The sequence below is a fragment of the Somniosus microcephalus genome, chromosome 2 (assembly GCF_052327205.1).
Source record: "Somniosus microcephalus isolate GS21.2 chromosome 2, FLI_Smic_1.0, whole genome shotgun sequence".
NCBI classification, from domain to species: domain Eukaryota; kingdom Metazoa; phylum Chordata; class Chondrichthyes; order Squaliformes; family Somniosidae; genus Somniosus; species Somniosus microcephalus.
The window spans coordinates 382,627,322-382,653,932 of NC_140988.1; the positions used below are offsets into that span (position 1 = coordinate 382,627,322).

At 51.3% G+C, this 26,611-nt stretch overlaps 1 protein-coding gene across 2 annotated transcripts in view; it reads left to right on the plus strand.

Annotated features, from left to right (window-relative positions):
• Positions 1 to 26,611, plus strand: part of LOC147123797 (V-type proton ATPase subunit B, brain isoform-like) — a 265,836-nt gene that overhangs the window by 100,160 nt on the left and 139,065 nt on the right. For both annotated transcript variants that reach the window (XM_085976134.1, XM_085976125.1), the window contains one exon: positions 2,249 to 2,326. In XM_085976134.1, the coding sequence (XP_085832260.1) occupies positions 2,249 to 2,326 (78 nt within the window). The remainder of the gene's footprint in view (positions 1 to 2,248; positions 2,327 to 26,611) is intronic.

Here is a 26,611-nt window from a genome sequence, read left to right on the forward strand (position 1 = left end):
ATTATTATTTGAATGGCAATATATTGGGAGAAGGGGAAGTGCAAAGAGACCTGGGTGTAAGCATGCAGGTGCAGCAGGCAGTTAAGAAGGCAAATGGTATGTTGGCCTTTGTAGCAAGAGGGTTCGAGTACAGGAACAAGGATGTCTTGCTACAGTTGTACAGGGCCTTGGTGAGACCGCACCTTGAGTATTGTGTGCAGTTTTGGTCGCCTTATCTGAGGAAGGATGTTCTTGCCATGGAAGGCGTGCAGCGAAGATTCACCAGGCTGATACCTGGGATGGCAGGAATGACGTATGAGGAGAGATTGTGTCGATTGGGCTTATACCCACTGGAGTTTAGAAGATTGAGAGGGGATCTCATCGAAACCTATAAAATTCTGTCAGGCCTGGACAGACTAGATGCAGGAAGGATGTTTCCGATGGCCGGGGAGTCCAGAACCAGGGGTCATAGTCTAAGGATAAGGGTAAGCCATTTAGGACTGAAGTGAGGAGGAATTTCTTCACCCAGAGAGTGGTGAACCTGTGGAATTCTCTGCCACAGAGGGCGGTGGAGGCCAGTTCATTAAATATATTCAAGAAGGAGTTGGATATATTTCTTAAGGCTAAAGGGATCAAGGGATATGGGGAGAAGGCAGGGACAGGGTACTGAATTTGGATGATCAGCCATGATCTCATTGAATGGCGGCGCAGGCTCGAAGGGCCGAATGGCCTACTCCTGCTCCTATCTTCTATGTTTCTATGTAGTGTAAAAGATCCCGCGGCACTATTTTGAAGAGGAGCAGGGGACTTCTCCCCAGTGTCCTGGGCCAACATTTATCCCTCAAATCAACATCACTAAAACAGACTGTCTGGTCATTTATCTCATTGCTGTTTGTGGGAGCTTGCTGTGCGCAAAGTGGCTGCCCCGTTTCCTACATTGCAACAGTGACTACACTTCACAAAGTGCTTCATTGGTTGTAAAGCGCTTTGGGCTGTCCTGAGGTCATGAAAGGCGCTATAGAAATGCAAGTTCTTTCTCAATTTTTTCTTTCTCCCAAACCTCCTGTGAACCAACTGATGGTCTATAGTATCCAGGTCCTGGAAGGTCTATAGTATCCAGGTCTTGGATGGTTTATAGCTTCCAGGTTCCCACTGATCTATCTCCCAGTTGGTTGAAGGGTCCCAGGCCCTGGTTGGTTGAAGGTTCCCAGGCCCTGGTTGGTTGAAGGTTCCCAGGCCCTGGTTGGTTGGTTAAATGTTCCCAGGTCCTGGTTGGTTGAAGGTTCCCAGGCCCTGGTTGGTTGAAGGTTCCCAGGTCCTGGTTGGTTGAAGGTTCCCAGGTCCTGGTTGGTTGAAGGTTCCCAGGCCCTGGTTGGTTGAAGGTTCCCAGGTCCTGGTTGGTTGAAGGTTCCCAGGTCCTGGTTGGTTGAAGGTTCCCAGGCCCTGGTTGGTTGAAGGTTCCCAGGTCCTGGTTGGTTGAAGGTTCCCAGGCCCTGGTTGGTTGAAGGTTCCCAGGCCCTGGTTGGTTGAAGGTTCCCAGGTCCTGGTTGGTTGAAGGTTCCCAGGCCCTGGTTGGTTGAAGGTTCCCAGGTCCTGGTTGGTTGAAGGTTCCCAGGTCCTGGTTGGTTGACGGTTCCCAGGTCCTGGTTGGTTGAAGGTTCCCAGGTCCTGGTTGGTTGAAGGTTCCCAGGCCCTGGTTGGTTGAAGGTTCCCAGGTCCTGGTTGGTTGAAGGTTCCCAGGCCCTGGTTGGTTGAAGGTTCCCAGGTCCTGGTCGGTTGAAGGTTCCCAGGTCCTGGTTGGTTGAAGGTTCCCAGGTCCTGGTCGGTTGAAGGTTCCCAGGCCCTGGTCGGTTGAAGGTTCCCAGGTCCTGGTTGGTTGAAGGTTCCCAGGTCCTGGTTGGTCGAAGGTTCCCAGGCCCTGGTTGGTCGAAGGTTCCCAGGCCCTGGTTGGTTGAAGGTTCCCAGGCCCTGGTTGGTTGAAGGTTCCCAGGCCCTGGTTGGTTGAAGGTTCCCAGGTCCTGGTTGGTTGAAGGTTCCCAGGCCCTGGTTGGTTGAAGGTTCCCAGGTCCTGGTTGGTTGAAGGTTCCCAGGTCCTGGTTGGTTGAAGGTTCCCAGGTCCTGGTTGGTTGAAGGTTCCCAGGTCCTGGTTGGTTGAAGGTTCCCAGGCCCTGGTTGGTTGAAGGTTCCCAGGATCTAGCAGGGATATTTTGCTTATTACGTCTCTTGTCCTTTCTTTAAGTGAATGTGTTCTTTTTGTTGGATATTCTAGGCCGAGTTTTCAATGGATCTGGGAAGCCCATCGATAAGGGACCTGCTGTTGTTGCAGAAGACTTCCTGGACATAAATGGTGAGTGACAGCATTCTGTTCTCTACATCACCTGGTGGTCAGGCTTTGGACAACAAGCATCGATCAAGGTCATGGAGAAGTTTGGGGTAGCAATCATTCGATCGACATTCGTGAATTGGGGAGGGTTCAGCGATGAGCAGTAAAGGAGCCAGAGCTTGAAGTTATGGGGAGTGATCACACACTCCACTTTGTACTTCATTGGAGAAAAGTTCATTGAGAGGGGACATGGTCCAGATCAATAAAGAAAAGAAAAACACAAGAACATAAGAAACAGGAGCAGGAAGTCGGCCATTCGGCCCCTCAAGCCTGCCCCACCATTCAATAAGATCATGGCTGATCTTCAACCTCATCTCCACTTTCCTGCCCGATCCCCATGTCCCTTGATTCGCCTAGAGTCCAAAAATCTGTCCATCTCAGTCACCGCTCGAAGTTACGGGGAGCAAACACACACTCCACTTGTTTCCAACGGAGAACAGTCCCATGGTCCAGTGGGATGGATGATGCAGAAAGAAGCGGAGAGGGGTGAGGGGAGAGGGAGCAATGAGACTGATCCCAGTGTAACAGATATGAGTGGAGATTGAGACTAATCGCAGTGTAACAGGGGTGAGGAGAGAGTGAGACTGATCCCAGTGTAATGGGAGTGAGGAGAGAGTGAGACTGATCCCAGTGTAATGGGAGTGAGCGGAGAGTGAGACTGATCCCAGTGAAACAGGAGTGAGGAGAGAGTGAGACTGATCCCAGTGTAATGGGAGTGAGCAGAGAGTGAGACTGATCCCAGTGTAACAGGAGTGAGGAGAGAGTGAGACTGATCCCAGTGTAATGGGAGTGAGCAGAGAGTGAGACTGATCCCAGTGTAATGGGAGTGAGCAGAGAGTGAGAATGATCCCAGTGTAATGGGAGTGAGGAGAGAGTGAGACTGATCCCAGGGTAATGGGAGTGAGGAGAGAGTGAGACTGATCCCAGTGTAATGGGAGTGAGGAGAGAGTGAGACTGATCCCAGTGTAAAGGGAATGAGCGGAGAGAAAGACTGATCCCAGTGTAACTGGACTGAGGAGAGTGAGACTGATCCCAGTGTAATGGGAGTGAGCGGAGAGTGAGACTGATCCCAGTGTAACAGGAGTGAGGAGAGAGGGAGACTGATCCCAGTGTTATGGGAGTGAGCAGAGAGTGAGACTGATCCCAGTGTAACAGGAGTGAGGAGAGAGTGAGACTGATCCCAGTGTAATGGGAGTGAGCAGAGAGTGAGACTGATCCCAGTGTAATGGGAGTGAGGAGAGAGTGAGACTGATCCCAGTGTAATGGGACTGAGCGGAAAGTGAGACTGATCCCAGTGTAATGGGAGTGAGGAGAGAGCGAGACTGATCCCAGTATAATGGGACTGAGCGGAGAGTGAGACTGATCCCAGTGTAATGGGAGTGAGGAGAGTGAGACTGATCCCAGTGTAACAGGAATGAGGAGAGAGTGAGACTGATCCCAGTGTAATGGGAGTGAGCGGAGATTGAGACTGATCCCAGTGTAATGGGAGTGAGGAGAGAGTGAGATGGATCCCACTGTAATGGGAGTGAGCGGAGAGTGAGATTGATCCCAGTGTAATGGGAGTGAGCGGAGAGTGAGACTGATCCCAGTGTAATGGGAGAGAGCGGAGAGTGAGACTGATCCCAGTGTAATGGGACTGAGCGGAGGGTGAGACTGATCCCAGTGTAATGGGAGTGAGGAGAGAGTGAGACTGATCCCAGTGTAATGGGACTGAGCGGAGAGTGAGACTGATCCCAGTGTAATGGGAGTGAGGAGAGAGTGAGACTGATCCCAGTGTAACAGGGATGAGGAGAGAGCGAGACTCATCCCAGTGTAATGGGAGTGAGCGGAGAGTGAGACTGATCCCAGTGTAATGGGAGTGAGGAGAGAGTGAGACTGATCCCAGTGTAATGGGAGTGAGCGGAGAGTGAGACCGATCCCAGTGTAATTGGAGTGAGGAGAGAGTGAGACTGATCCCAGAGTTTTGGGAGTGAGGAGAGAGTGAGACTGATCCCAGTGTAACGGGAGTGAGCGGATAGTGAGACTGATCCCAGTGTAATGGGAGTGAGGAGAGTGAGACTGATCCCAGTTTAATGGGAGTGAGGAGAGTGAGACTGATCCCAGTGTAATGGGAGTGAGGAGAGAGTGAGACTGATCCCAGTGTAATGGGAGTGAGTGGAGAGTGAGACTGATCCCAGTGTAACAGGAGTGAGGAGAGAGTGAGACTGATCCCAGAGTAATGGGAGTGAGCAGAGAGTCAGACTGATCCCAGTGTAATGGGAGTGAGCGGATAGTGAGAATGATCCCAGTGTAATGGGAGTGAGGAGAGTGAGACTGATCCCAGTGTAATGGGAGTGAGGAGAGAGTGAGACTGATCCCAGTGTAATGGGAGTGAGGAGAGTGAGACAGATCCCAGTGTAATGGGAGTGAGGAGAGTGAGACTGATCCCACTGTAATGGGAGTGAGGAGAGAGTGAGACTGATCCCAGTGTAATGGGAGTGAGCGGATAGTGGGAATGACCCCAGTGTAATGAGAGTGAGCGGAGAGTGAGACTGATCCCAGTGCAATGGGACTGAGGAGAGAGTGAGACTGATCCCAGTGTAATGGGAGTGAGCGTATAGTGAGACTGGTCCCAGTGTAATGGGAGTGAGGAGAGAGTGAGACTGATCCCAGTGTAATGGGAGTGAGGAGAAAGTGAGACTGATCCCAGTGTAATGGGAGTGAGGAGAGTGAGACTGATCCCAGTGTAATGGGAGTGAGGAGAGAGTGAGACTGATCCCAGTGTAATGGGAGTGAGGAGAGAGTGAGACTGATCCCAGTGTAATGGGAGTGAGCGGAGAGTAAGACTGATCCCAGTGTAATGGGAGTGAGGAGAGAGTGAGACTGACCCCAGTGTAATGGGAGTGAGTGGAGAGTGAGACTGACCCCAGTGTAATGGGAGTGAGTGGAGAGTGAGACTGATCCCAGTGTAATGGGAGTGAGGAGAGAGTGAGACTGATCCCAGTGTAATGGGGATGAGGAGAGAGTGAGACTGATCCCAGTGTAATGGGAGTGAGGAGAGAGTGAGACTGATCCCAGAGTAATGTGAGTGAGGAGAGAGTGAGACTGATCCCATTGTAATGGGAGTGAGGAGAGTGAGACTGATCCCAGTGTAATGGGAGTGAGGAGAGAGAGACTGATCCCAGTGTACTGGGAGTGAGCGGAGAGTGAGACTGTTCCCAGTGTAATGGGAGTGAGGAGAGTGAGACAGATCCCAGTGTAATGGGAGCGAGGAGAGAGTGAGACTGATCCCAGTGTAATGGGAGTGAGGAGAGAGTGAGACTGATCCCAGTGTAATGGGAGTGAGGAGAGGGAGACTGATCCCAGTGAAATGGGAGTGAGGAGAGAGTGAGACTGATCCCAGTGTAATGGGAGTGAGGAGAGTGAGACTTATTCCCAGTGTAATGGGAGTGAGGAGAGTGAGACTGATCCAAGTGTAATGGCAGTGAGGAGAGTGAGACTGATCCCAGTGTAATGGGAGTGAGGAGAGAGTGAGACTGATCCCAGTGTAATGGGAGTGAGGAGAGAAAGAGACTGATCCCAGTGTAATGGGAGTGAGGAGAGTCAGACTGATCCCACTGTAATGGGAGTGAGGAGAGTGAGACTGATCCCAGTGTAATTGGAGTGAGGAGAGTGAGACTGATCCCAGTGTAATGGGAGTGAGCGGAGAGTGAGACTGCTCCCAGTGTAATGGGAGTGAGGAGAGTGAGACTGATCCCAGTGAAATGGGAGTGAGGAGAGAGTGAGACTGATCCCAGTGTTTTGGGAGTGAGCGAAGAGTGAGACGGATCCCAGTGTAATGGGAGTGAGGAGAGGGAGTCTGATCCCAGTGAAATGGGAGTGAGGAGAGTGAGACTGATCCCAGTGTAATGGGAGTGAGCGGAGATTGAGACTGGTCCCAGTGTAATCGGAGTGAGGAGAGTGAGACTGATCCCAGTGTTTTGGGAGTGAGCGGAGAGTGAGACTGATTCCAGTGTAATGGGAGTGAGCGGAGAATGAGGCTGATCCCAGTGTAATGGGAGTGAGGAGAGTGAGACTGATCCCAGTGTAATGGGAGTGAGGAGAGAGTGAGACTGATCACAGTGTAATGGGAGTGAGGGGAGTGTGATTGATCCCAGTGTAATGGGAGTGAGCGGAGAGTCAGACTGATCCCAGTGTAATGGGAGTGAGCGGAGAGTGAGACTGATCCCAGTGTAATGGGAGTGAGGAGAGAGTGTGACTGATCCCAGTGTAATGGGAGTGAGGAGAGTGAGACTGATCCCAGTGTAATAGGAGTGAGGAGAGTGAGACTGATCGCAGTTTAATGGGAGTGAGGAGAAAGTGAGACTGATCCCAGTGTAATGGGAGTGAGCGGAGCGTGAGACTGATCCCAGTGTAATGGGAGTGAGCGGAGAGTGAGACTGACCCCAGTGTAATGGGAGTGAATGGTGAGTGAGACTGATCCCAGTGTAATGGCAGTGAGCGGATAGTGAGACTGATCCCAGTGTAATGGGAGTGAGGAGAGAATGAGACTGATCCCAGTGTAATGGGAGTGAGTGGAGAGTGAGACTGATCCCAGTGTAATGGGAGTGAGCGCAGAGTGAGACTGGTCCCAGTGTAATGGGAGTGAGCGGTGAGTGAGTCTGATCCCAGTGTAATGGGAGTGAGGAGAGTGAGACTCATCACAGTGTAATGGGAGTGAGCGGAGAGTGAGGCTTATCCCAGTGTAATGGGAGTGAGGAGAGAGTGAGACTGATCCCAGTGTAATGGGAGTGAGCGGAGAGTGAGAATGATCCCAGTGTAATGGGAGTGAGGAGAGTGAGACTGATCCCAGTGTAATGGGAGTGAGGAGAGTGAGAATGATCCCAGTGTAATGGGAGTGAGGAGAGACTGATCCCAGTGTAATGGGAGCGAGGGGAGTGAGACTGATCCCAGTGAAATAGGAGTGAGGAGAGAGTGAGACTGATCCCAGTGTAATGGGAGTGAGCGGTGAGTGAGATTGATCCCAGTGTAATGGGAGTGAGGAGAGTGAGACTGATCCCAGTGAAATGGGAGTGAGCGGAGTGAGACTGATCCCAGTGTAATGGGAGAGAGCTGATAGTGAGACTGATCCCAATGTTTTGGGAGTGAGCGGAGAGTGAGACTGATCCCAGTGTAATGGGAGTGAGGAGAGAGTGAGACTGATCCCAGTGTAATGGGAGTGAGGAGAGTGAGACTGATCCCAGTGTAATGGGAGTGAGCAGAGAGTCAGACTGATCCCAGTGTAATGGGAGTGAGGAGAGAGTGAGACTGATCCCAGTGTAATGGGGGTGAGCTGAGAGTGAGACTGATCCCAGTGTAATGGGAGTGAGGGGAGAGTGAGAATGATCCCAGTGTAATGTGAGTGAGCGGAGAGTGAGACTGATCCCAGTGTAATGGGAGTGAAGAGAGTGAGATTAATCCCAGTGAAATGGGAGTGAGGAGAGAGTGAGACTGATCCCAGTGTAATGGGAGTGAGCGGAGAGTGAGATTGATCCCAGTGTAATGGGGATGAGGAGAGTGAGACTGATCCCAGTGAAATGGGAGTGAGCGGAGTGAGACTGATCCCAGTGTAATGGGAGTGAGCTGATAGTGAGACTGATCCCAGTGTTTTGGGAGAGAGCGGAGAGTGAGACAGATCCCAGTGTTTTGGGAGTGAGCGGAGAGTGAGACTGATCCCAGAGTAATGGGACTGAGGAGAGAATGAGACTGATCCCAGTTTTTTGGGAGTGAGCGGAGAGTGAGACTGATCCCAGTATAATGGGAGTGAGTGGATTGTGAGACTCATCCCAGTGTAATGGGAGTGAGGAGAGAGTGAGACTGATCCCAGTTTAATGGGGTTGAGTGGAGAGTGAGACTGATCCCAGTGTAATGGGAGTGAGGAGAGAGTGAGAATGATCCCAGTGTAATGTGAGTGAGCAGAGAGTGAGACTGATCCCAGTGTAATGGGAGTGAGGAGAGTGAGACTGATCCCAGTGAAATGGGAGTGAGGAGAGAGTGAGACTGATCCCAGTTTAATGGGAGTGAGCGGAGAGTGAGACTGATCCCAGTTTAATGGGAGTGATGAGAGAGTGAGACTGATCCCAGTGTAATGGGAGTGAGGAGAGAGTGCGACTGATCCCAGTGTAATGGGAGTGAGGAGAGTGAGACTGATCCCAGTGTAATGGGAGTGAGCAGAGAGTGAGACTGATCCCAGTGTAATGGGAGTGAGGAGACAGTGAGACTGATCCCAGTGTAATGGGGGTGAGCTGAGAGTGAGACTGATCCCAGTGTAATGGGAGTGAGGGGAGAGTGAGAATGATCCCAGTGTAATGTGAGTGAGCGGAGAGTGAGACTGATCCCAGTGTAATGGGAGTGAAGAGAGTGAGATTAATCCCAGTGAAATGGGAGTGAGGAGAGAGTGAGACTGATCCCAGTGTAATGGGAGTGAGCGGAGAGTGAGACTGATCCCAGTGTAATGGGAGTGAGGAGAGAGTGAGACTGATCCCAGTGTAATGGGAGTGAGCGGAGAGTGAGACTGATCCCAGTGTAATGGGAGTGAGCGGAGAGTGAGACTGATCCCAGATTAATGGGAGTGAGGAGAGAGTGAGAATGATCCCAGTGTAATGGGAGTGAGGAGAGTGAAACTGATCCCAGTGTAATGGGAGTGAGCAGAGTGTGAGACTGATCCCAGTGTAATGGGAGTGAGGAGAGTGAGACTGATCCCAGTGTAATGGGATTGAGGAGAGTGAGACTGATCCCAGTGTTTTGGGAGTGAGCGGCGAGTGAGACTGATCACAGTGTAATGGGAGTGAGGAGAGAGTGCGACTGATCCCAGTTTAATGGGAGTGAGCGGAGAGTGAGACTGATCCCAGTGTAATAGGAGTGAGGAGAGTGAGACTAATCCCAGTGTAATGCGAGTGAGGAGAGAGTGAGACTGATCCCAGTGTAATGGGAGTGAGAGGAGAGTGAGACTGATCCCAGTGTAATGGGAGTGAGGAGAGTGAGACTGATCCCAGTGTAATGGGAGTGAGGAGAGTGAGACTGATCCCAGTTTTTTGCGAGTGAGCGGAGAGTGAGACTGATCCCAGTCTAATGGGAGTGAGCGAAGAGTGAGACTGATCCCAGTTTAATAGGAGTGAGGACAGAGTGAGATTGATCCCAGTGTAATGGGAGTGAGGAGAGAGTGAGAATGATCCCAGTGTAATGGGAGTGAGCGGAGAGTGAGACTGATCCCAGTGTAATGGGAGTGAGGAGAGTGAGACTGATCCCAGTGTAATGGGAGTGAGCGGAGAATGAGACTGATCCCAGTGTAATGGGAGTGAGGAGAGAGTGAGACTGATCCCAGTGTAATGGGATTGAGGAGAGAGTGAGACTGATCCCAGTGTAATGGGAGTGAGGAGAGAGTGAGATTGATCCCAGTGTAATGGGAGTGAGGAGAGAGTGAGACTGATCCCAGTGTAATGGGAGTGAGCAGAGTGTGAGACTGATCCCAGTGTAATGTGAGTGAGAAGAGTGAGACTGATCCCAGTGTAATGGGATTGAGGAGAGTGAGACTGATCCCAGTGTTTTGGGAGTGAGCGGAGAGTGAGACTGATCCCAGTGTAATGGGAGTGAGGAGAGAGTGCGACTGATCCCAGTGTAATGGGAGTGAGGAGAGTGAGACTGATCCCAGTGTAATAGGAGTGAGGAGAGTGAGGCTGATCCCAGTGTAATGGGAGTGAGGAGAGAGTGAGACTGATCCCAGTGTAATGGGAGTGAGCGGAGAGTGAGACTGATCCCAGTGTAATGGGAGTGAGCGGAGTGTGAGACTGATCCCAGTGTAATGGGAGTGAGCGGATAGTGAGACTGATCCCAGTGTAATGGGAGTGAGGAGAGAATGAGACTGATCCCAGTGTAGTGGGAGTGAGCGGAGAGTGAGACTGATCCCAGTGTAATGGGAGTGAGCGGAGAGTGAGACTGGTCCCAGTGTAATGGGAGTGAGCGGAGAGTGAGTCTGATCCCAGTGTAATGGGAGTGAGGAGGGTGAGACTGATCCCAGTGGAATGGGAGTGAGGAGAGTGAGACTCATTACAGTGCAATGGGAGTGAGCGGAGAGTGAGACTTATCCCAGTGTAATGGGAGTGAGGAGTGAGTGAGACTGATCCCAGTGTAATGGGAGTGAGCGGAGAGTGAGACTGATCCCAGTGTAATGGGGATGAGGAGAGTGAGACTGATCCCAGTGTAATGGGAGTGAGGAGAGTGAGAATGATCCCAGTGTAATGGGAGTGAGTAGAGACTGATGCCAGTGTAATGGGAGTGAGGAGAGTGAGACTGATCCCAGTGAAATAGGAGTGAAGAGAGAGTGAGACTGATCACAGTTTAATGGGGGTGATCGGAGAGTGAGACTGATCCCAGTGCAATGGGAGTGAGGAGAGAGTGAGAATGATCCCAGTGTAATGTGAGTGAGGAGAGTGAGGCTGATCCCAGTGAAATGGGAGTGAGCAAAGTGAGACTGATCCCAGTGTAATGGGAGTGAGCTGATAGTGAGACTGATCCCAGTGTTTTGGGAGAGAGCGGAGAGTGAGACTGATCCCAGTGTTTTGGGAGTGAGCGGAGAGTGAGACTAATCCCAGTGTAATCGGAGTGAGGAGAGAATGAGACTGATCCCAGTGTTTTGGGAGTGAGCAGAGAGTGAGACTGATCCCAGTATAATGGGAATGAGCGGAGAGTGAGACTGATCCCAGTGTAATGGGAGTGAGGAGAGAGTGAGACAGATCCCAGTGTAATGGGAGTGAGGAGAGTGAGACTGATCCCAGTGTAATGGGAGTGAGCAGAGAGTGAGACTGATCCCAGTGTAATGGGAGTGAGGAGAGAGTGAGACTGATCCCAGTTTAATGGGGGTGAGCGGAGAGTGAGACTGATCCCAGTGTAATGGGAGTGAGGAGAGAGTGAGAATGATCCCAGTTTAATGTGAGTGAGCGGAGGGTGAGACTGATCCCAGTGTAATGGGAGTGAGGAGAGAATGAGACTGATCCCAGTGTAATGAGAGTGAGGCTGATCCCAGTGTAATGGGAGTGAGCGGAGAGTGAGACTGATCCCAGTGTAATGGGAGTGAGCGGAGAGTGAGTCTGATCCCAGTGTAATATGAGTGAGGAGAGTGAGACTGATCCCAGTGTAATGGGAGTGAGGAGAGTGAGACTTATCCCAGTGTAATGGGAGTGAGGAGCGTGAGACTGATCCCAGTGTAATGGGACTGAGCGGAGAGTGAGACTCATCACAGTGTAATGGGAGGGAGCGGAGAGTGAGACTGACCCCAGTGTAATGGAACTGAGCGGAGAGTGAAACTCATCACAGTGTAATGGGAGTGAGCGGAGAGTGAGACTTATCCCAGTGTAATGGGAGTGAGGAGAGAGTGAGACTGAACCCAGTGTAATGGGAGTGAGCGGAGAGTGAGACTGATCCCAGTGTAATGGGAGTGAGGATAGTGAGACTGATCCCAGTGTAATGGGAGTGAGGAGAGAGTGAGGCTGATCCCAGTGTAATGGGAGTGAACGGAGAGTGAGACTGATCCCAGTGTAATGGGAGTGAGGAGAGTGAGACTGATCCCAGTGAAATAGGAGTGAGGAGAGAGTGAGACTGATCCCAGTGAAATGGGAGTGAGCGGAGTGAGACTGATCCCAGTGTAATGGGAGTGAGGAGAGTGAGACTGATCCCAGTCTAATGGGATTGAGGAGAGTGAGACTGATCCCAGTGTTTTGGGAGTGAGCAGAGAGTGAGACTGATCCCAGTGTAATGGGAGTGAGGAGAGAGTGCGACTGATCCCAGTGTAATGGGAGTGAGGAGAGTGAGACTGATACCAGTGTAATAGGAGTGAGGAGAGTGAGACTGGTCCCAGTGTAATGGGAGTGAGGAGTGAGTGAGACTGATCCAAGTGTAATGGGAGTGAGCGGATAGTGAGACTCATCCCAGTGTAATGGGAGTGAGGAGAGAATGAGACTGATCCCAGTGTAATGGGAGTGAGCGGAGAGTGAGACTGATCCCAGTGTAATGGGAGTGAGCGGAGAGTGAGACTGGTCCCAGTGTAATGGGAGTGAGCGGAGAGTGAGTCTGATCCCAGTGTAATGGGAGTGAGGAGAGTGAGACTGACCCCGGTGTAATGGGAGTGAGACTCATCACAGTGTAATGGGAGTGAGCGGAGAGTGAGAATTATCCCAGTGAAATGGGAGTGAGGAGAGAGTGAGATGATCCCAGTGTAATGGGAGTGAGCGGAGAGTGAGACTGATCCCAGTGTAATGGGAGTGAGGAGAGAGTACGACTGATCCCAGTGTAATGGGAGTGAGGAGAGTGAGACTGATACCAGTGTAATAGGAGTGAGGAGAGTGAGACTGGTCCCAGTGAACTGGGAGTGAGGAGAGAGTGAGACTGATCCCAGTGTAATGGGAGTGAGCGGAGAGTGAGACTGATCCCAGTGTAATGTGAGTGAGCGGAGAGTGAGACTGATCCCAGTGTAATGGGAGTGAGTGGTGAGTGAGACTGATCCAAGTGTAATGGGAGTGAGCGGATAGTGAGACTCATCCCAGTGTAATGGGAGTGAGGAGAGAATGAGACTGATCCCAGTGTAATGGGAGTGAGCGGAGAGTGAGACTGATCCCAGTGTAATGGGAGTGAGCGGAGAGTGAGACTGGTCCCAGTGTAATGGGAGTGAGCGGAGAGTGAGGCTGATCCCAGTGTAATGGGAGTGAGGAGAGTGAGACTGACCCCGGTGTAATGGGAGTGAGACTCATCACAGTGTAATGGGAGTGTGCGGAGAGTGAGACTTATCCCAGTGAAATGGGAGTGAGGAGAGAGTGAGATGATCCCAGTGTAATGGGAGTGAGCGGAGAGTGAGACTGATCCCAGTGTAATGGGAGTGAGGAGAGTGAGACTGATCCCAGTGTAATGGGAGTTAGGAGAGTGAGAATGATCCCAGTGTAATGGGAGTGAGGAGAGACTGATCCCAGTGTAATGGGAGTGAGGAGAGTGAGACTGATCCCAGTGAAATAGGAGTGAGGAGAGAGTGAGACTGATCCCAGTGTAATGGGAGTGCGCGGAGGGTGAGATTGATCCCAGTGTAATGGGAGTGAGGAGAGTGAGACTGATCCCAGTGAAATGGGAGTGAGCGGAGTGAGACTGATCCCAGTGTAATGGGAGTGAGCTGATAGTGAGACTGATCCCAGTGTTTTGGGAGAGAGCGGAGAGTGAGACTGATCCCAGTGTTTTGGGAGTGAGCGGAGAGTGAGACTGATCCCAGAGTAATGGGACTGAGGAGAGAATGAGACTGATCCCAGTTTTTTGGGAGTGAGCGGAGAGTGAGACTGATCCCAGTATAATGGGAGTGAGCGGATTGTGAGACTCATCCCAGTGTAATGGGAGTGAGGAGAGAGTGAGACTGATCCCAGTTTAATGGGGTTGAGTGGAGAGTGAGACTGATCCCAGTGTAATGGGAGTGAGGAGAGAGTGAGAATGATCCCAGTGTAATGTGAGTGAGCAGAGAGTGAGACTGATCCCAGTGTAATGGGAGTGAGGAGAGTGAGACTGATCCCAGTGAAATGGGAGTGAGGAGAGAGTGAGACTGATCCCAGTTTAATGGGAGTGAGCGGAGAGTGAGACTGATCCCAGTTTAATGGGAGTGATGAGAGAGTGAGACTGATCCCAGTGTAATGGGAGTGAGGAGAGAGTGCGACTGATCCCAGTGTAATGGGAGTGAGGAGAGTGAGACTGATCCCAGTGTAATGGGAGTGAGCAGAGAGTGAGACTGATCCCAGTGTAATGGGAGTGAGGAGACAGTGAGACTGATCCCAGTGTAATGGGGGTGAGCTGAGAGTGAGACTGATCCCAGTGTAATGGGAGTGAGGGGAGAGTGAGAATGATCCCAGTGTAATGTGAGTGAGCGGAGAGTGAGACTGATCCCAGTGTAATGTGAGTGAAGATAGTGAGATTAATCCCAGTGAAATGGGAGTGAGGAGAGAGTGAGACTGATCCCAGTGTAATGGGAGTGAGCGGAGAGTGAGACTGATCCCAGTGTAATGGGAGTGAGGAGAGAGTGAGACTGATCCCAGTGTAATGGGAGTGAGCGGAGAGTGAGACTGATCCCAGTGTAATGGGAGTGAGCGGAGAGTGAGACTGATCCCAGATTAATGGGAGTGAGGAGAGAGTGAGAATGATCCCAGTGTAATGGGAGCGAGGAGAGTGAAACTGATCCCAGTGTAATGGGAGTGAGCAGAGTGTGAGACTGATCCCAGTGTAATGGGAGTGAGGAGAGTGAGACTGATCCCAGTGTAATGGGATTGAGGAGAGTGCGACTGATCCCAGTGTAATGGGAGTGAGCGGAGAGTGAGACTGATCCCAGTGTAATAGGAGTGAGGAGAGTGAGACTGATCCCAGTGTAATGCGAGTGAGGAGAGAGTGAGACTGATCCCAGTGTAATGGGAGTGAGCGGAGAGTGAGACTGATCACAGTGTAATGGGAGTGAGGAGAGTGAGACTGATCCCAGTGTAATGGGAGTGAGGAGAGTGAGACTGATCCCAGTTTTTTGCGAGTGAGCGGAGAGTGAGACTGATCCCAGTCTAATGGGAGTGAGCGAAGAGTGAGACTGATCCCAGTTTAATAGGAGTGAGGACAGAGTGAGATTGATCCCAGTGTAATGGGAGTGAGGAGAGAGTGAGAATGATCCCAGTGTAATGGGAGTGAGCGGAGAGTGAGACTGATCCCTGTGTAATGGGAGTGAGGAGAGTGAGACTGAACCCAGTGCAATGGGAGTGAGCGGAGAGTGAGACTTATCCCAGTGTAATGGGAGTGAGGAGTGAGTGAGACTGATCCCAGTGTAATGGGAGTGAGCGGAGAGTGAGACTGATCCCAGTGTAATGGGGATGAGGAGAGTGAGACTGATCCCAGTGTAATGGGAGTGAGGAGAGTGAGAATGATCCCAGTGTAATGGGAGTGAGTAGAGACTGATGCCAGTGTAATGGGAGTGAGGAGAGTGAGACTGATCCCAGTGAAATAGGAGTGAAGAGAGAGTGAGACTGATCACAGTTTAATGGGGGTGATCGGAGAGTGAGACTGATCCCAGTGCAATGGGAGTGAGGAGAGAGTGAGAATGATCCCAGTGTAATGTGAGTGAGGAGAGTGAGGCTGATCCCAGTGAAATGGGAGTGAGCAAAGTGAGACTGATCCCAGTGTAATGGGAGTGAGCTGATAGTGAGACTGATCCCAGTGTTTTGGGAGAGAGCGGAGAGTGAGACTGATCCCAGTGTTTTGGGAGTGAGCGGAGAGTGAGACTAATCCCAGTGTAATCGGAGTGAGGAGAGAATGAGACTGATCCCAGTGTTTTGGGAGTGAGCGGAGAGTGAGACTGATCCCAGTATAATGGGAATGAGCGGAGAGTGAGACTGATCCCAGTGTAATGGGAGTGAGGAGAGAGTGAGACAGATCCCAGTGTAATGGGAGTGAGGAGAGTGAGACTGATCCCAGTGTAATGGGAGTGAGCAGAGAGTGAGACCGATCCCAGTGTAATGGGAGTGAGGAGAGAGTGAGACTGATCCCAGTTTAATGGGGGTGAGCGGAGAGTGAGACTGATCCCAGTGTAATGGGAGTGAGCAGAGAGTGAGAATGATCCCAGTTTAATGTGAGTGAGCGGAGGGTGAGACTGATCCCAGTGTAATGGGAGTGAGGAGAGAATGAGACTGATCCCAGTGTAATGAGAGTGAGGCTGATCCCAGTGTAATGGGAGTGAGCGGAGAGTGAGACTGATCCCAGTGTAATGGGAGTGAGCGGAGAGTGAGTCTGATCCCAGTGTAATATGAGTGAGGAGAGTGAGACTGATCCCAGTGTAATGGGAGTGAGGAGAGTGAGACTTATCCCAGTGTAATGGGAGTGAGGAGCGTGATACTGATCCCAGTGTAATGGGACTGAGCGGAGAGTGAGACTCATCACAGTGTAATGGGAGGGAGCGGAGAGTGAGACTGACCCCAGTGTAATGGAACTGAGCGGAGAGTGAAACTCATCACAGTGTAATGGGAGTGAGCGGAGAGTGAGACTTATCCCAGTGTAATGGGAGTGAGGAGAGAGTGAGACTGAACCCAGTGTAATGGGAGTGAGCGGAGAGTGAGACTGATCCCAGTGTAATGGGAGTGAGGAGAGTGAGACTGATCCCAGTGAAATAGGAGTGAGGAGAGAGTGAGACTGATCCCAGTGTCGTGGGAGTGAGCGGAGAGTGAGATTGATCTCAGTGTAATGCGAGTGAGGAGAGTGAGACTGATCCCAGTGAAATGGGAGTGAGCGGAGTGAGACTGATCCCAGTGTAATGGGAGTGAGGAGAGTGAGACTGATCCCAGTCTAATGGGATTGAGGAGAGTGAGACTGATCCCAGTGTTTTGGGAGTGAGCAGAGAGTGAGACTGATCCCAGTGTAATGGGAGTGAGGAGAGAGTGCGACTGATCCCAGTGTAATGGGAGTGAGGAGAGTGAGACTGATACCAGTGTAATAGGAGTGAGGAGAGTGAGACTGGTCCCAGTGTACTGGGAGTGAGGAGAGAGTGAGACTGATCCCAGTGTAATGGGAGTGAGCGGAGAGTGAGACTGATCCCAGTGTAATGTGAGTGAGCGGAGAGTGAGACTGATCCCAGTGTAATGGGAGTGAGTGGTGAGTGAGACTGATCCAAGTGTAATGGGAGTGAGCGGATAGTGAGACTCATCCCAGTGTAATGGGAGTGAGGAGAGAATGAGACTGATCCCAGTGTAATGGGAGTGAGCGGAGAGTGAGACTGATCCCAGTGTAATGGGAGTGAGCGGAGAGTGAGACTGGTCCCAGTGTAATGGGAGTGAGCGGAGAGTGAGTCTGATCCCAGTGTAATGGGAGTGAGGAGAGTGAGACTGACCCCGGTGTAATGGGAGTGAGACTCATCACAGTGTAATGGGAGTGAGCGGAGAGTGAGAATTATCCCAGTGAAATGGGAGTGAGGAGAGAGTGAGATGATCCCAGTGTAATGGGAGTGAGCGGAGAGTGAGACTGATCCCAGTGTAATGGGAGTGAGGAGAGAGTACGACTGATCCCAGTGTAATGGGAGTGAGGAGAGTGAGACTGATACCAGTGTAATAGGAGTGAGGAGAGTGAGACTGGTCCCAGTGAACTGGGAGTGAGGAGAGAGTGAGACTGATCCCAGTGTAATGGGAGTGAGCGGAGAGTGAGACTGATCCCAGTGTAATGTGAGTGAGCGGAGAGTGAGACTGATCCCAGTGTAATGGGAGTGAGTGGTGAGTGAGACTGATCCAAGTGTAATGGGAGTGAGCGGATAGTGAGACTCATCCCAGTGTAATGGGAGTGAGGAGAGAATGAGACTGATCCCAGTGTAATGGGAGTGAGCGGAGAGTGAGACTGATCCCAGTGTAATGGGAGTGAGCGGAGAGTGAGACTGGTCCCAGTGTAATGGGAGTGAGCGGAGAGTGAGTCTGATCCCAGTGTAATGGGAGTGAGGAGAGTGAGACTGACCCCGGTGTAATGGGAGTGAGACTCATCACAGTGTAATGGGAGTGAGCGGAGAGTGAGACTTATCCCAGTGAAATGGGAGTGAGGAGAGAGTGAGATGATCCCAGTGTAATGGGAGTGAGCGGAGAGTGAGACTGATCCCAGTGTAATGGGAGTGAGGAGAGTGAGACTGATCCCAGTGTAATGGGAGTTAGGAGAGTGAGAATGATCCCAGTGTAATGGGAGTGAGGAGAGACTGATCCCAGTGTAATGGGAGTGAGGAGAGTGAGACTGATCCCAGTGAAATAGGAGTGAGGAGAGAGTGAGACTGATCCCAGTGTAATGGGAGTGCGCGGAGGGTGAGATTGATCCCAGTGTAATGGGAGTGAGGAGAGTGAGACTGATCCCAGTGAAATGGGAGTGAGCGGAGTGAGACTGATCCCAGTGTAATGGGAGTGAGCTGATAGTGAGACTGATCCCAGTGTTTTGGGAGAGAGCGGAGAGTGAGACTGATCCCAGTGTTTTGGGAGTGAGCGGAGAGTGAGACTGATCCCAGAGTAATGGGACTGAGGAGAGAATGAGACTGATCCCAGTTTTTTGGGAGTGAGCGGAGAGTGAGACTGATCCCAGTATAATGGGAGTGAGCGGATTGTGAGACTCATCCCAGTGTAATGGGAGTGAGGAGAGAGTGAGACTGATCCCAGTTTAATGGGGTTGAGTGGAGAGTGAGACTGATCCCAGTGTAATGGGAGTGAGGAGAGAGTGAGAATGATCCCAGTGTAATGTGAGTGAGCAGAGAGTGAGACTGATCCCAGTGTAATGGGAGTGAGGAGAGTGAGACTGATCCCAGTGAAATGGGAGTGAGGAGAGAGTGAGACTGATCCCAGTTTAATGGGAGTGAGCGCAGAGTGAGACTGATCCCAGTTTAATGGGAGTGATGAGAGAGTGAGACTGATCCCAGTGTAATGGGAGTGAGGAGAGAGTGCGACTGATCCCAGTGTAATGGGAGTGAGGAGAGTGTGACTGATCCCAGTTTAATGGGAGTGAGCAGAGAGTGAGACTGATCCCAGTGTAATGGGAGTGAGGAGAGAGTGAGACTGATCCCAGTGCAATGGGGGTGAGCTGAGAGTGAGACAGATCCCAGTGTAATGGGAGTGAGGGGAGAGTGAGAATGATCCCAGTGTAATGTGAGTGAGCGGAGAGTGAGACTGATCCCAGTGTAATGGGACTGAAGAGAGTGAGATTAATCCCAGTGAAATGGGAGTGAGGAGAGAGTGAGACTGATCCCAGTGTAATGGGAGTGAGCGGAGAGTGAGACTGATCCCAGTGTAATGGGAGTGAGGAGAGAGTGAGACTGATCCCAGTGTAATGGGAGTGAGCGGAGAGTGAGACTGATCCCAGTGTAATGGGAGTGAGCGGAGAATGAGACTGATCCCAGATTAATGGGAGTGAGGAGAGAGTGAGAATGATCCCAGTGTAATGGGAGTGAGGAGAGTGAAACTGATCCCAGTGTAATGGGAGTGAGCAGAGTGTGAGACTGATCCCAGTGTAATGGGAGTGAGGAGAATGAGACTGATCCCAGTGTAATGGGATTGAGGAGAGTGAGACTGATCCCAGTGTTTTGGGAGTGAGCGGAGAGTGAGACTGATCACAGTGTAATGGGAGTGAGGAGAGAGTGCGACTGATCCCAGTGTAATGGGAGTGAGCGGAGAGTGAGACTGATCCCAGTTTAATAGGAGTGAGGAGAGTGAGACTGATCCCAGTGTAATGGGAGTGAGTGGAGAATGAGACTGATCCCAGTGTAATGGGAGTGAGGAGAGAGTGAGACTGATCCCAGTGTAATGGGAGTGAGGAGAGAGTGAGACTGATCCCAGTGTAATGGGATTGAGGAGAGAGTGAGACTGATCCCAGTGTAATGGGAGTGAGGAGAGAGTGAGATTGATCCCAGTGTAATGGGAGTGAGGAGAGAGTGAGACTGATCCCAGTGTAATGGGAGTGAGCAGAGTGTGAGACTGATCCCAGTGTAATGTGAGTGAGGAGAGTGAGACTGATCCCAGTGTAATGGGACTGAGGAGAGTGAGACTGATCCCAGTGTTTTGGGAGTGAGCGGAGAGTGAGACTGATCCCAGTGTAATGGGAGTGAGGAGAGAGTGCGACTGATCCCAGTGTAATGGGAGTGAGGAGAGTGAGACTGATCCCAGTGTAATAGGAGTGAGGAGAGTGAGGCTGATCCCAGTGTAATGGGAGTGAGGAGAGAGTGAGACTGATCCCAGTGTAATGGGAGTGAGCGGAGAGTGAGACTGATCCCAGTGTAATGGGAGTGAGCGGAGTGTGAGACTGATCCCAGTGTAATGGGAGTGAGTGGTGAGTGAGACTGATCCCAGTGTAATGGGAGTGAGCGGATAGTGAGACTGATCCCAGTGTAATGGGAGTGAGGAGAGAATGAGACTGATCCCAGTGTAGTGGGAGTGAGCGGAGAGTGAGACTGATCCCAGTGTAATGGGAGTGAGCGGAGAGTGAGACTGGTCCCAGTGTAATGGGAGTGAGCGGAGAGTGAGTCTGATCCCAGTGTAATGGGAGTGAGGAGAGTGAGACTGATCCCAGTGTAATGGGAGTGAGGAGAGTGAGACTCATTACAGTGCAATGGGAGTGAGCGGAGAGTGAGACTTATCCCAGTGTAATGGGAGTGAGGAGTGAGTGAGACTGATCCCAGTGTAATGGGAGTGAGCGGAGAGTGAGACTGATCCCAGTGTAATGGGGATGAGGAGAGTGAGACTGATCCCAGTGTAATGGGAGTGAGGAGAGTGAGAATGATCCCAGTGTAATGGGAGTGAGGAGAGACTGATGCCAGTGTAATGGGAGTGAGGAGAGTGAGACTGATCCCAGTGAAATAGGAGTGAGGAGAGAGTGAGACTGATCCCAGTGTAATGGGAGTCAGCGGAGAGTGAGATTGATCCCAGTGTAATGGGGATGAGGAGAGTGAGACTGATCCCAGTGAAATGGGAGTGAGCGGAGTGAGACTGATCCCAGTGTAATGGGAGTGAGCTGATAGTGAGACTGATCCCAGTGTTTTGGGAGAGAGCGGAGAGTGAGACTGATCCCAGTGTTTTGGGAGTGAGCGGAGAGTGAGACTGATCCCAGAGTAATGGGACTGAGGAGAGAATGAGACTGATCCCAGTTTTTTGGGAGTGAGCGGAGAGTGAGACTGATCCCAGTATAATGGGAGTGAGCGGATTGTGAGACTCATCAGTGTAATGGGAGTGAGGAGAGAGTGAGACTGATCCCAGTTTAAAGGGGTTGAGTGGAGAGTGAGACTGATCCCAGTGTAATGGGAGTGAGGAGAGAGTGAGAATGATCCCAGTGTAATGTGAGTGAGCAGAGAGTGAGACTGATCCCAGTGTAATGGGAGTGAGGAGAGTGAGACTGATCCCAGTGAAATGGGAGTGAGGAGAGAGTGAGACTGATCCCAGTTTAATGGGAGTGAGCGGAGAGTGAGACTGATCCCAGTTTAATGGGAGTGATGAGAGAGTGAGACTGATCCCAGTGTAATGGGAGTGAGGAGAGAGTGCGACTGATCCCAGTGTAATGGGAGTGAGGAGAGTGAGACTGATCCCAGTGTAATGGGAGTGAGCAGAGAGTGAGACTGATCCCAGTGTAATGGGAGTGAGGAGACAGTGAGACTGATCCCAGTGTAATGGGGGTGAGCTGAGAGTGAGACTGATCCCAGTGTAATGGGAGTGAGGGGAGAGTGAGAATGATCCCAGTGTAATGTGAGTGAGCGGAGAGTGAGACTGATCCCAGTGTAATGGGAGTGAAGAGAGTGAGATTAATCCCAGTGAAATGGGAGTGAGGAGAGAGTGAGACTGATCCCAGTGTAATGGGAGTGAGCAGAGAGTGAGACTGATCCCAGTGTAATGGGAGTGAGGAGAGAGTGAGACTGATCCCAGTGTAATGGGAGTGAGCGGAGAGTGAGACTGATCCCAGTGTAATGGGAGTGAGCGGAGAGTGAGACTGATCCCAGATTAATGGGAGTGAGGAGAGAGTGAGAATGATCCCAGTGTAATGGGAGTGAGGAGAGTGAAACTGATCCCAGTGTAATGGGAGTGAGCAGAGTGTGAGACTGATCCCAGTGTAATGGGAGTGAGGAGAGTGAGACTGATCCCAGTGTAATGGGATTGAGGAGAGTGCGACTGATCCCAGTGTAATGGGAGTGAGCGGAGAGTGAGACTGATCCCAGTGTAATAGGAGTGAGGAGAGTGAGACTGATCCCAGTGTAATGCGAGTGAGGAGAGAGTGAGACTGATCCCAGTGTAATGGGAGTGAGCGGAGAGTGAGACTGATCCCAGTGTAATGGGAGTGAGGAGAGTGAGACTGATCCCAGTGTAATGGGAGTGAGGAGAGTGAGACTGATCCCAGTTTTTTGCGAGTGAGCGGAGAGTGAGACTGATCCCAGTCTAATGGGTGTGAGCGAAGAGTGAGACTGATCCCAGTGTAATGGGAGTGAGCGGAGAGTGAGACTGATCCCAGTGTAATGGGAGTGAGGAGAGTGAGACTGATCCCAGTGTAATGGGAGTGAGGAGAGAGTGAGACTGATCCCAGTGTAATGGGAGTGAGGAGAGTGAGACTGATCCCAGTGTAATGGGAGTGAGCGGAGAATGAGACTGATCCCAGTGTAATGGGAGTGAGGAGAGAGTGAGACTGATCCCAGTGTAATGGGATTGAGGAGAGAGTGAGACTGATCCCAGTGTAATGGGAGTGAGCGGAGAGTGAGACTGATCCCAGTGTAATGGGAGTGAGCGGAGTGTGAGACTGATCCCAGTGTAATGGGAGTGAGTGGTGAGTGAGACTGATCCCAGTGTAATGGGAGTGAGCGGATAGTGAGACTGATCCCAGTGTAATGGGAGTGAGGAGAGAATGAGACTGATCCCAGTGTAGTGGGAGTGAGCAGAGAGTGAGACTGATCCCAGTGTAATGGGAGTGAGCGGAGAGTGAGACTGGTCCCAGTGTAATGGGAGTGAGCGGAGAGTGAGTCTGATCCCAGTGTAATGGGAGTGAGGAGAGTGAGACTCATTACAGTGCAATGGGAGTGAGCGGAGAGTGAGACTTATCCCAGTGTAATGGGAGTGAGGAGTGAGTGAGACTGATCCCAGTGTAATGGGAGTGAGCGGAGAGTGAGACTGATCCCAGTGTAATGGGGATGAGGAGAGTGAGACTGATCCCAGTGTAATGGGAGTGAGGAGAGTGAGAATGATCCCAGTGTAATGGGAGTGAGGAGAGACTGATGCCAGTGTAATGGGAGTGAGGAGAGTGAGACTGATCCCAGTGAAATAGGAGTGAGGAGAGAGTGAGACTGATCCCAGTGTAATGGGGATGAGGAGAGTGAGACTGATCCCAGTGAAATGGGAGTGAGCGGAGTGAGACTGATCCCAGTGTAATGGGAGTGAGCTGATAGTGAGACTGATCCCAGTGTTTTGGGAGAGAGCGGAGAATGAGACTGATCCCAGTGTTTTGGGAGTGAGCGGAGAGTGAGACTGATCCCAGAGTAATGGGACTGAGGAGAGAATGAGACTGATCCCAGTTTTTTGGGAGTGAGCGGAGAGTGAGACTGATCCCAGTATAATGGGAGTGAGTGGATTGTGAGACTCATCCCAGTGTAATGGGAGTGAGGAGAGAGTGAGACTGATCCCAGTTTAATGGGGTTGAGTGGAGAGTGAGACTGATCCCAGTGTAATGGGAGTGAGGAGAGAGTGAAAATGATCCCAGTGTAATGTGAGTGAGCAGAGAGTGAGACTGATCCCAGTGTAATGGGAGTGAGGAGAGTGAGACTGATCCCAGTGAAATGGGAGTGAGGAGAGAGTGAGACTGATCCCAGTTTAATGGGAGTGAGCAGAGAGTGAGACTGATCCCAGTTTAATGGGAGTGATGAGAGAGTGAGACTGATCCCAGTGTAATGGGAGTGAGGAGAGAGTGCGACTGATCCCAGTGTAATGGGAGTGAGGAGAGTGAGACTGATCCCAGTGTAATGGGAGTGAGCAGAGAGTGAGACTGATCCCAGTGTAATGGGAGTGAGGAGACAGTGAGACTGATCCCAGTGTAATGGGGGTGAGCTGAGAGTGAGACTGATCCCAGTGTAATGGGAGTGAGGGGAGAGTGAGAATGATCCCAGTGTAATGTGAGTGAGCGGAGAGTGAGACTGATCCCAGTGTAATGGGAGTGAAGAGAGTGAGATTAATCCCAGTGAAATGGGAGTGAGGAGAGAGTGAGACTGATCCCAGTGTAATGGGAGTGAGCGGAGAGTGAGACTGATCCCAGTGTAATGGGGGTGAGGAGAGAGTGAGACTGATCCCAGTGTAATGGGAGTGAGCGGAGAGTGAGACTGATCCCAGTGTAATGGGAGTGAGCGGAGAGTGAGACTGATCCCAGATTAATGGGAGTGAGGAGAGAGTGAGAATGATCCCAGTGTAATGGGAGTGAGGAGAGTGAAACTGATCCCAGTGTAATGGGAGTGAGCAGAGTGTGAGACTGATCCCAGTGTAATGGGAGTGAGGAGAGTGAGACTGATCCCAGTGTAATGGGATTGAGGAGAGTGAGACTGATCCCAGTGTTTTGGGAGTGAGCGGCGAGTGAGACTGATCACAGTGCAATGGGAGTGAGGAGAGAGTGCGACTGATCCCAGTGTAATGGGAGTGAGCGGAGAGTGAGACTGATCCCAGTGTAATAGGAGTGAGGAGAGTGAGACTGATCCCAGTGTAATGCGAGTGAGGAGAGAGTGAGACTGATCCCAGTGTAATGGGAGTGAGAGGAGAGTGAGACTGATCCCAGTGTAATGGGAGTGAGGAGAGTGAGACTGATCCCAGTGTAATGGGAGTGAGGAGAGTGAGACTGATCCCAGTTTTTTGCGAGTGAGCGGAGAGTGAGACTGATCCCAGTCTAATGGGAGTGAGCGAAGAGTGAGACTGATCCCAGTTTAATAGGAGTGAGGACAGAGTGAGATTGATCCCAGTGTAATGGGAGTGAGGAGAGAGTGAGAATGATCCCAGTGTAATGGGAGTGAGCGGAGAGTGAGACTGATCCCTGTGTAATGGGAGTGAGGAGAGTGAGACTGAACCCAGTGAAATGGGAGTGAGGAGACAGTGAGACTGATCCCAGTGTAATGGGAGTGAGCGGAGAGTGAGACTGATCCCAGTGTAATGGGAGTGAGGAGAGAGTGAGACTGATCCCAGTGTAATGGGAGTGAGGAGAGTGAGACTGATCCCAGTGTAATGGGAGTGAGCGGAGAATGAGACTGATCCCAGTGTAATGGGAGTGAGGAGAGAGTGAGACTGATCCCAGTGTAATGGGATTGAGGAGAGAGTGAGACTGATCCCAGTGTAAAGGGAGTGAGGAGAGAGTGAGATTGATCCCAGTGTAATGGGAGTGAGGAGAGAGTGAGACTGATCCCAGTGTAATGGGAGTGAGCAGAGTGTGAGACTGATCCCAGTGTAATGTGAGTGAGAAGAGTGAGACTGATCCCAGTGTAATGGGATTGAGGAGCGTGAGACTGATCCCAGTGTTTTGGGAGTGAGCGGAGAGTGAGACTGATCCCAGTGTAATGGGAGTGAGGAGAGAGTGCGACTGATCCCAGTGTAATAGGAGTGAGGAGAGTGAGGCTGATCCCAGTGTAATGGGAGTGAGGAGAGAGTGAGACTGATCCCAGTGTAATGGGAGTGAGCGGAGAGTGAGACTGATCCCAGTGTAATGGGAGTGAGCGGAGTGTGAGACTGATCCCAGTGTAATGGGAGTGAGTGGTGAGTGAGACTGATCCCAGTGTAATGGGAGTGAGCGGATAGTGAGACTGATCCCAGTGTAATGGGAGTGAGGAGAGAATGAGACTGATCCCAGTGTAGTGGGAGTGAGCGGAGAGTGAGACTGATCCCAGTGTAATGGGAGTGAGCGGAGAGTGAGACTGGTCCCAGTGTAATGGGAGTGAGCGGAGAGTGAGTCTGATCCCAGTGTAATGGGAGTGAGGAGAGTGAGACTGATCCCAGTGTAATGGGAGTGAGGAGAGTGAGAATGATCCCAGTGTAATGGGAGTGAGGAGAGACTGATCCCAGTGTAATGGGAGTGAGGAGAGTGAGACTCATTACAGTGCAATGGGAGTGAGTGGAGAGTGAGACTTATCCCAGTGTAATGGGAGTGAGGAGTGAGTGAGACTGATCCCAGTGTAATGGGAGTGAGCGGAGAGTGAGACTGATCCCAGTGTAATGGGGATGAGGAGAGTGAGACTGATCCCAGTGTAATGGGAGTGAGGAGAGTGAGAATGATCCCAGTGTAATGGGAGTGAGGAGAGACTGATGCCAGTGTAATGGGAGTGAGGAGAGTGAGACTGATCCCAGTGAAATAGGAGTGAGGAGAGAGTGAGACTGATCCCAGTGTAATGGGGATGAGGAGAGTGAGACTGATCCCAGTGAAATGGGAGTGAGCGGAGTGAGACTGATCCCAGTGTAATGGGAGTGAGCTGATAGTGAGACTGATCCCAGTGTTTTGGGAGAGAGCGGAGAGTGAGACTGATCCCAGTGTTTTGGGAGTGAGCGGAGAGTGAGACTGATCCCAGAGTAATGGGACTGAGGAGAGAATGAGCCCAGTTTTTTGGGAGTGAGCGGAGAGTGAGACTGATCCCAGTATAATGGGAGTGAGTGGATTGTGAGACTCATCCCAGTGTAATGGGAGTGAGGAGAGAGTGAGACTGATCCCAGTTTAATGGGGTTGAGTGGAGAGTGAGACTGATCCCAG